Source organism: Musca domestica, unplaced genomic scaffold (genome assembly GCF_030504385.1).
Source record: "Musca domestica strain aabys unplaced genomic scaffold, Musca_domestica.polishedcontigs.V.1.1 31, whole genome shotgun sequence".
NCBI lineage: Eukaryota > Metazoa > Arthropoda > Insecta > Diptera > Muscidae > Musca > Musca domestica.
In genome coordinates this window covers 4,918,057-4,928,640 of record NW_026712309.1, presented here as the reverse complement: position 1 = coordinate 4,928,640, position 10,584 = coordinate 4,918,057, and the positions used below count along the sequence as shown (strand labels likewise).

The 10,584-nt window shown below is 35.8% G+C and overlaps 1 protein-coding gene across 1 annotated transcript; it reads right to left on the bottom strand.

Moving 5' to 3' along the window:
- Nucleotides 1-8,790: 8,790 nt before the first annotated feature.
- On the bottom strand, nt 8,791-10,584 carry LOC101891813 (uncharacterized). The gene is made up of 2 exons (XM_005182444.4): nt 9,680-10,584; nt 8,791-9,065 (listed from the first exon to the last, which is right to left on the bottom strand). The coding sequence occupies exons 1-2, from the start codon at nt 10,462-10,464 to the stop codon at nt 8,906-8,908; spliced, it is 945 nt and encodes a 314-aa protein (XP_005182501.1). The 5' UTR covers nt 10,465-10,584; the 3' UTR covers nt 8,791-8,905.

Genomic DNA, 10,584 nt, shown 5'->3' with positions numbered 1-10,584 from the left:
AAAGGTAAAGAATGCAGGATTAAACATTGATGATGAGTTGACTGCCTCATTGATGCTAGCTGGACTGACCGATGATTTCAAACCATTAGTTATGGCCGTTGAAAATTCCAAACAGAAGCTAACCGTGGATATGGTGAAAAATCTGTTGCTACAAGATGCGAAATTCGATAACATTAATAGCAGAGACTCAGCTTTTCAAGCTAAATTTTCAAAGAACAAGAAGCAAATTACGTGCTACAATTGTAAGAAGACTGGTCATATATCCAAGAATTGCCCAAACAGAAACAATGTAAGTAAGAGTGAACACGGCAAGCATGTGAAGAAATCTGAAGTTTTATTTGCCACAATTGATGGAATTTCTTACGCAAAAGCCACGTCCGATATGAGTTCTAATTTAAGCTCTTGGTACATCGATAGTGGTGCAAGTAATCATATGACAAATGATGATAGCAAGATGTATAACAAACGGCATGTAGAAAACAAAAAAGTCATCGTTGCAAATAAGGAAGAACTTCAAGTTGAATGCATTGGCGACATCGATCTGAAAGTTTCTGGTAAAGATGGGGCAAAGAATGTAATTGTCAAGGACGTTGAATTTGTTCCAAATCTTTGTACAAATTTGTTGTCCGTGCGGCAAATTACAAAAGGTGACAAGTCTGTGATATTTGAGGGCGATTCCTGCAAAATTCGAAACAAGCAAGGAAAAGTTATAGCCTTTGCAAAGATGCGCAATGAATTATACAGATTAGAATGTGAATCTGAAAACTCGAAAGATAAAGTATTTGCTGTTTCAGGTAATTTGAATTTGTTGCATCGCAGAATGGGTCATATTTGCCATTCGAAACTCAAAGATGTTAAAGAAGCCAACTTTGGATTAAATTTTTCGGAGAAAGAAGATTGTACATGCACAATCTGTCTACAAGGAAAGCAATGCCGAAAACCTAATAAAGAAGATGGTACACGAGCTACAGAACTTTTGCAAATTATACACACTGATGTTGTTGGTCCGTTGAACCAGTGCTCGTTTTCTGGAACACGTTTCCTTGTAACCTTCATTGATGATTTCTCTAGGAAAGTTGTGGCGTATCCCATAAAAAGTAAGTCTGAAGTGTTTTCAAAATTTGTGGAATTTATGAATATGGCTGAAAACCAGACTGGAAAAAAAATAAAGATTTTCCGATCAGACAATGGTGGAGAATACGTTAATCGCCAATTTGAGAAGTTATGCAAAGAAAAAGGCATTATACATCAGAAGACGTGTCCATACACCCCGGAGCAAAATGGTGTGGCGGAGCGTATGAACCGCACAATCATTGAAAGGGTCCGTTGTATGCTCATCGATAGTGGTTTAGATAATCGTTTCTGGGCTGAAGCAGCAGTTACTGCAGCATATCTCATAAATCGAGTGCCATGTCGACAACAAAAGAAATGTCCAGAAGAAATATGGAGTGGTCGAAAATCAAATTTAACGCACCTTCGAGTGTTTGGCTGTCCTGCTTTTGCACACATACCGAAAGATAAAAGATCGAAGTTAGATCCGAAGTCAACCGAATGCATAATGGTGGGATATAGTGCCGAAAGCAAGGCATACCGCTTGTTTAGTCCCAAGGATAGCAAGATAATAATCTGTCGTGATGTAACATTTATGGAGAACGGGAAAGTCAACAGAACTGAGCCAAGAAATGAAGACTTTTATTATCCAGAATTATTGCAAAACGAAAGCGCTGATTCAGGGGAGAGAGAATCCTATTATCAAGACAATCTTAATGAATCAACACCTTCCGTAATAGCTAATGATCCAAGTATGCAAAATTTGTTGTAATTTGAATGTAAAACTACCTTTAACACTACTACTTGTAATTGTTATATTATATCTTGTATGCATTGAATTTGTATTCATACGAATTGTAAATTAGAATACACATTTTTTCAGTTTTCAATAAAACTTTAAACACAATAGGTTATGGGCCTCTAGACACATTAAAAAAAATTCAAATTTTGAAAAAATAGTAAAAACTATGGCAAGCAACCAATTATTGTGCCCAATGGAGAAATTGCGGGGCCGCGAGAATTTTGATGTCTGGAAAAGACAAGCAAAATCGTTATTGGTGATAAAAGGTTGCTGGAAAGCTGTAAATGAAGAAATGCCGGATACCGAATTGAATGAAAAAGCCCTGGCAGAAATTACATTGATGATAGATCCGAACAATTATGGTCACATTGCGGCTGCTACAACAGCGAAAGATGCATGGACTGCCTTGATTAATGCATATGAGGATACAGGACTTACACGGAAAGTGGAATTATTGAAACAATTAGTCAACATCAAGATGCAGAATTATAAAACAATTCAGGAGTATGTGAACGACTTGGTCATCATCGCATTAAAGGTAAAGAATGCAGGATTAAACATTGATGATGAGTTGACTGCCTCATTGATGCTAGCTGGACTGACCGATGATTTCAAACCATTAGTTATGGCCGTTGAAAATTCCAAACAGAAGCTAACCGTGGATATGGTGAAAAATCTGTTGCTACAAGATGCGAAATTCGATAACGTTAATGGCAGAGACTCAGCTTTTCAAGCTAAATTTTCAAAGAACAAGAAGCAAATTACGTGCTACAATTGTAAGAAGACTGGTCATATATCCAAGAATTGCCCAAACAGAAACAATGTAAGTAAGAGTGAACACGGCAAGCATGTGAAGAAATCTGAAGTTTTATTTGCCACAATTGATGGAATTTCTTACGCAAAAGCCACGTCCGATATGAGTTCTAATTTAAGCTCTTGGTACATCGATAGTGGTGCAAGTAATCATATGACAAATGATGATAGCAAGATGTATAACAAACGGCATGTAGAAAACAAAAAAGTCATCGTTGCAAATAAGGAAGAACTTCAAGTTGAATGCATTGGCGACATCGATCTGAAAGTTTCTGGTAAAGATGGGGCAAAGAATGTAATTGTCAAGGACGTTGAATTTGTTCCAAATCTTTGTACAAATTTGTTGTCCGTGCGGCAAATTACAAAAGGTGACAAGTCTGTGATATTTGAGGGCGATTCCTGCAAAATTCGAAACAAGCAAGGAAAAGTTATAGCCTTTGCAAAGATGCGCAATGAATTATACAGATTAGAATGTGAATCTGAAAACTCGAAAGATAAAGTATTTGCTGTTTCAGGTAATTTGAATTTGTGGCATCGCAGAATGGGTCATATTTGCCATTCGAAACTCAAAGATGTTAAAGAAGCCAACTTTGGATTAAATTTTTCGGAGAAAGAAGATGGTACATGCACAATCTGTCTACAAGGAAAGCAATGCCGAAAACCTAATAAAGAAGATGGTACACGAGCTACAGAACTTTTGCAAATTATACATACTGATGTTGTTGGTCCGTTGAACCAGTGCTCGTTTTCTGGAACACGTTTTCTTGTAACCTTCATTGATGATTTCTCTAGGAAAGTTGTGGCGTATCCCATAAAAAGTAAGTCTGAAGTGTTTTCAAAATTTGTGGAATTTATGAATATGGCTGAAAACCAGACTGGAAAAAAAATAAAGATTTTCCGATCAGACAATGGTGGAGAATACGTTAATCGCCAATTTGAGAAGTTATGCAAAGAAAAAGGCATTATACATCAGAAGACGTGTCCATACACCCCGGAGCAAAATGGTGTGGCGGAGCGTATGAACCGCACAATCATTGAAAGGGTCCGTTGTATGCTCATCGATAGTGGTTTAGATAATCGTTTCTGGGCTGAAGCAGCAGTTACTGCAGCATATCTCATAAATCGAGTGCCATGTCGACAACAAAAGAAATGTCCAGAAGAAATATGGAGTGGTCGAAAATCAAATTTAACGCACCTTCGAGTGTTTGGCTGTCCTGCTTTTGCACACATACCGAAAGATAAAAGATCGAAGTTAGATCCGAAGTCAACCGAATGCATAATGGTGGGATATAGTGCCGAAAGCAAGGCATACCGCTTGTTTAGTCCCAAGGATAGCAAGATAATAATCTGTCGTGATGTAACATTTATGGAGAACGGGAAAGTCAACAGAACTGAGCCAAGAAATGAAGACTTTTATTATCCAGAATTATTGCAAAACGAAAGCGCTGATTCAGGGGAGAGAGAATCCTATTATCAAGACAATCTTAATGAATCAACACCTTCCGTAATAGCTAATGATCCAAGTATGCAAAATTCATCTGAAGAAACTCTAACTCCGAATGAAACCCCTGCTGAGGAATCCGATACAGACAGCGTGTATTTAGAAACAGATTGGCCATCAAATAGCGATGAAGTCAGCGCACAAAATCGTGCATGGACTCCTAGCAGAAGCTACAGGCAAGAAAGTGTGGAGGAACCACAAATTCGGAGATCAGAGCGTATTGCAAATCAAAACCAAAATTCGTCATCATTCTGTGCCATTGATTTCGTTTCAAATGATCCAACAAGTTATAAAGAAGCAATGTCGTCGGATAATGCTAATAAATGGAAACGTGCAATGGAAGATGAAATTGAATCATTGAAGCTGAATAATACATGGATTTTGACTAAACTACCACCAGGTGAAAAGGCTATAAAATCGAAGTGGGTTTTCAAGACAAAGAGTGATGAAAACGAAAGCCACATTAGATGGAAAGCAAGACTGGTCGCTAAAGGTTTTAGTCAACGAGAGGGTATTGACTATAATGAAACATTTTCGCCAGTAATCAGGTATGACTCTATAAGATATTTAGTTGCATTGGCCGCAAAAGATGGTATGGAAATTCATCAAATGGATGCCGTAAGCGCGTATCTTAACGGAAATCTCAAAGAGGTAATTTATATGGAGCAACCTGAAGGATTTTCCGATGGCACGAAAAAAGTTTGTAAACTGGAAAAGTTAATATACGGTCTCAAGCAATCTGGAAGAGTCTGGAATGAGACGATAAATTCAGAACTTATTAAAATGGGACTTGCACGCAGTGAAGTCGATCAGTGTATATACCACGACTTGAACAATGGGTATAAATTGTATGTCGCAATTTACGTTGATGACGTCCTCATATTCTGCAACAATAGCAAGATTTTGAGAAATATGAAAAAGAAGCTTTCCAAAATATTTAAAATGAAAGATATGGGAGAGGTGTCTACAATACTTGGAATAAAAATAAGTCGAAATCAGGACACTATAAAAATAGATCAAACAAAATATATCAATGATGTCTTATACCGTTTTGGAATGAGCGATTGCAATCCAGTTTCTACTCCGATGGATACTAACCAGAAGTTATCAATGTCAATGAGCCCAAATAACGAAGAGGAAAGACAGGAAATGTCGAAGGTTCCCTATATGCAAGCTATTGGGTGCTTATTATTTGCAGCACAAGTATCACGTCCTGATATTTCATATGCCGTAAATATGCTAAGTAGATATAGCACTAATCCAGGGAGAGCTCATTGGGAAGCGGCGAAGCGTGTCATGCGATATTTAAAAGGAACAATTGAGAAAGGCCTAGTATACAAACCAAATTTGGATAATACAATTACTGGTTACTGTGATGCCGACTGGGCTGGTAACATTGATGACCGGCAATCAACAACTGGATATATATTTGTATATCAATCCGCAGCAATATCATGGTCAACTAAAAAGCAAAAGACAGTAGCGCTATCATCAACTGAAGCAGAATTCATGTCAATTACAGCGGCTATACAAGAATCAGTCTGGCTAAAACGATTAGAAAACGAAATAAATCCTGACGCCAAGAAGACCATGAAAATATTTTGTGATAACAAAGGAGCATTACATGTGGCAATGAACAATAATTATTCTAATAGAACTAAACACGTCGACATAAAGGCAAAATTTATAAGGCAAAAAATCGATGAAAAAGAAGTAGCATTAGAGTACATTTCTACTAACGAAATGTTGGCAGATGTTTTTACAAAAGCTTTACCATGTCAAAAATTAAAATATTTTAGAAATAGGTTTGGTCTTTTGTAAAACAAAATAACATTTTCTTTAATTTAATGAAAGGAGTTTACATTCAGGGAGAGTGTTGTAATTTGAATGTAAAACTACCTTTAACACTACTACTTGTAATTGTTATATTATATCTTGTATGCATTGAATTTGTATTCATACGAATTGTAAATTAGAATACACATTTTTTCAGTTTTCAATAAAACTTTAAACACAATAAAATTCATCTGAAGAAACTCTAACTCCGAATGAAACCCCTGCTGAGGAATCCGATACAGACAGCGTGTATTTAGAAACAGATTGGCCATCAAATAGCGATGAAGTCAGCGCACAAAATCGTGCATGGACTCCTAGCAGAAGCTACAGGCAAGAAAGTGTGGAGGAACCACAAATTCGGAGATCAGAGCGTATTGCAAATCAAAACCAAAATTCGTCATCATTCTGTGCCATTGATTTCGTTTCAAATGATCCAACAAGTTATAAAGAAGCAATGTCGTCGGATAATGCTAATAAATGGAAACGTGCAATGGAAGATGAAATTGAATCTTGAAGCTGAATAATACATGGATTTTGACTAAACTACCACCAGGTGAAAAGGCTATAAAATCGAAGTGGGTTTTCAAGACAAAGAGTGATGAAAACGAAAGCCACATTAGATGGAAAGCAAGACTGGTCGCTAAAGGTTTTAGTCAACGAGAGGGTATTGACTATAATGAAACATTTTCGCCAGTAATCAGGTATGACTCTATAAGATATTTAGTTGCATTGGCCGCAAAAGATGGTATGGAAATTCATCAAATGGATGCCGTAAGCGCGTATCTTAACGGAAATCTCAAAGAGGTGATTTATATGGAGCAACCTGAAGGATTTTCTGATGGCACGAAAAAAGTTTGTAAACTGGAAAAGTCAATATACGGTCTCAAGCAATCTGGAAGAGTCTGGAATCAGACGATAAATTCAGAACTTATTAAAATGGGACTTGCACGCAGTGAAGTCGATCAGTGTATATACCACGACTTGAACAATGGGTATAAATTGTATGTCGCAATTTACGTTGATGACGTCCTCATATTCTGCAACAATAGCAAGATTTTGAGAAATATGAAGAAGAAGCTTTCCAAAATATTTAAAATGAAAGATATGGGAGAGGTGTCTACAATACTTGGAATAAAAATAAGTCGAAATCAGGACACTATAAAAATAGATCAAACAAAATATATCAATGATGTCTTATACCGTTTTGGAATGAGTGATTGCAATCCAGTTTCTACTCCGATGGATACTAACCAGAAGTTATCAATGTCAATGAGCCCAAATAACGAAGAGGAAAGACAGGAAATGTCGAAGGTTCCCTATATGCAAGCTATTGGGTGTTTATTATTTGCAGCACAAGTATCACGTCCTGATATTTCATATGCCGTAAATATGCTAAGTAGATATAGCACTAATCCAGGGAGAGCTCATTGGGAAGCGGCGAAGCGTGTCATGCGATATTTAAAAGGAACAATTGAGAAAGGCCTAGTATACAAACCAAATTTGGATAATACAATTACTGGTTACTGTGATGCCGACTGGGCTGGTAATATTGATGACCGGCAATCAACAACTGGATATATATTTGTATATCAATCCGCAGCAATATCATGGTCAACTAAAAAGCAAAAGACAGTAGCGCTATCATCAACTGAAGCAGAATTCATGTCAATTACAGCGGCTATACAAGAATCAGTCTGGCTAAAACGATTAGAAAACGAAATAAATCCTGACGCCAAGAAGACCATGAAAATATTTTGTGATAACAAAGGAGCATTACATGTGGCAATGAACAATAATTATTCTAATAGAACTAAACACGTCGACATAAAGGCAAAATTTATAAGGCAAAAAATCGATGAAAAAGAAGTAGCATTAGAGTACATTTCTACTAACGAAATGTTGGCAGATGTTTTTACAAAAGCTTTACCTTGTCAAAAATTAAAATATTTTAGAAATAGGTTTGGTCTTTTGTAAAACAAAATAATATTTTCTTTAATTTAATGAAAGGAGTTTACATTCAGGGAGAGTGTTGTAATTTGAATGTAAAACTACCTTTAACACTACTACTTGTAATTGTTATATTATATCTTGTATGCATTGAATTTGTATTCATACGAATTGTAAATTAGAATACACATTTTTTCAGTTTTCAATAAAACTTTAAACACAATAAATATTGTCCGCCAATACCTTTAAAACCCATATTAAATATTTTTCGGATGGTAAGTATTGAACAAGTAAGTATTCTACAGCAAAATAACTGATTAGTCGTTATGAAAATTGTAACTTTGATTCGATTTTATCAACATTTTAAACAACTTGTACAAAGGTCGGCCAAGAAGACTACTTTTGACAACAATTTGACAATAAATTAAGTAGATTATGCACTATTGCGATTTGACCTTCTTTGAATTTAAAGTCACCATTATGTTTTTGGCAGGAAACTTGGTTGTCAGATGACCTTACTGGTCGACCTTATATAGGCCGTGAAGTATATCTTTAACCTTTTTATTAATGATAGTTTGTTTTTTTTCAGTAAAAGTTTGTGCGCTAATCAGCTGATTTTTAATGTTGTTTTGTGACCGGAGCGAAAGCTTTAGAAAATTCTTGGATGAAAAAGATACACCGTGTGCTCCAGAACGTGCATGACCATGAACATGTAGAATGCATCTCCTGTTTCCTATGATGACCTTTTTAGAGACAAATAATATATTTTCTATATTCATTTGAGGAATAACAACTAAATACGAAAAGCTAATTAATCTAATATATGATTAAAACTCAAAAATACCAACAATTATTTATTATTATTAACAAAGGAACAATACAATTTATAATGAATTACATATTTCATCTTCACAAAGTTTTGTTACACAGATATCAGATGACAAGATAAAATGGAATCAATTACCACTATTAATTAACAAACGTGCCGTACTTTCGACATTATCGAAGAGACTTAGCAGTTCTTCTTCTTTGCGTTTGATGCGGGCTCTTATATCTGCAATTGATTCGGTTTTGGGCATTTCTCGGTTCAGTAATTGATCCATGCTTTGCATTAGTCTGGAAATAGCAAATGCGAGTATTTTTTAACATTTCTACGAGCAATAGTGCACTTCAAACGACTCTAGGGAGAAAATGGGGGAATAGACATTTTTGTTTAAAGAACATCTTTTCAACATGGGAGCCTGTTTCGTAGGGGTTAAATGATTCGAAGACTTTTAACACTTGAGATTTATAAAAAATTATTTTACTGACAAAATTGTGAACATAAAGAAGTTCAACGGAGATGGATAAATTACTCCGTTCCAGAACTGCAAGAATGTAAAACTTCTACAACGATAACCGACTTTTCGTTTATATCACAAAAAAATGCAAACGTAGTAGATTCTTGCAGGTTCTGGAACAGAACTTATGCAAACATTCGAAATTTCTATTAACGTCTGAAGACAGATATAGAAGTCATTTTTTTAGAAATTTTAGGCTTACGTAGGCTTTCTCAAGGTGGAATACATACAAACGATTTAAAGGTATTCAACAGAACGTCGTAGGCATCCTATAGTTGGAAACCTCTTTTCAAAGTCATTCATACAAATCCATACCTTTTATGGATTGATGACTTATTTTTGCATAAATTCCTTTAAAAAATATATCAATTCAGTTCCAAAATCTCTTACTTTTGATTCTCTGCAAAGGCGTCACAAGATTTACGCGGTGTTTTCCTTTTGGTGACGTATGATTTGTCAAGGAATTCCTGCAGATCGGTTAAATGTTCTTCTTGCCTTTCTGAGTGTTCTGGGAATTTGCGTTTCGTTTTCAACAGTTGCTTGTTTTTCAAGTCTCTGCGTCCTTTTTCAATTTCATCCACAATGTGCTTGGAGGGATTTAGAAATTTTATGTCACCCACTATTAGAGAATGATTTAGAATTTCTTCTTCTTGGGTCTGTATGGCAATATCTCCAGAGTCGGTTATTATATTTTGAATAGTTTTACTATCTTTTTGTTGAACTTTTCGCCCCAAAGACGATGAGGTGTTGTTGCGATTCCATTGAGGCTTCTTAGCTACCGTCATATTACGATTTATAGCAGCAGGGAGGTTAGATTTGATGACTACGGGATTTAGGGTTCCACGTTTATTTGTGGCCGGTTTTGATGGAATATTTTGAGTGTTAAAATTCTTTTTTGCGACATATTTGGAATTGATTGTATGGTTTTTGTTTACGGTACTATCTGTGGTACGTTTTCGAGTGATGGTAATTGTAGGTCCGGGCAATTTAGAATTTATTGAATTCTTAGAAACTCCAGTAGGTTTTGTTGTTGTAGCCGATCTAGTTATGGGCTTTGAAGTATTACCATTCCATCTAATTTTGGCAGTATCTCTTATTGCTTCTGCATCCAGTTTTTGTCGCTTAACCGCATTAGTTTTTTGCCCAGTTCCCGTTTTTGCCGAGTTTAAGTACATTCTTTAAAGATAATTTATTTGAAAAGGAAATTCGGAGTTATTTTGAAACCGAAATAGAAAGAAAATTTAAACTCCAAGATGTTTCCAAAAAATGTTTGGCAATAGAAAATTTGAAATTAT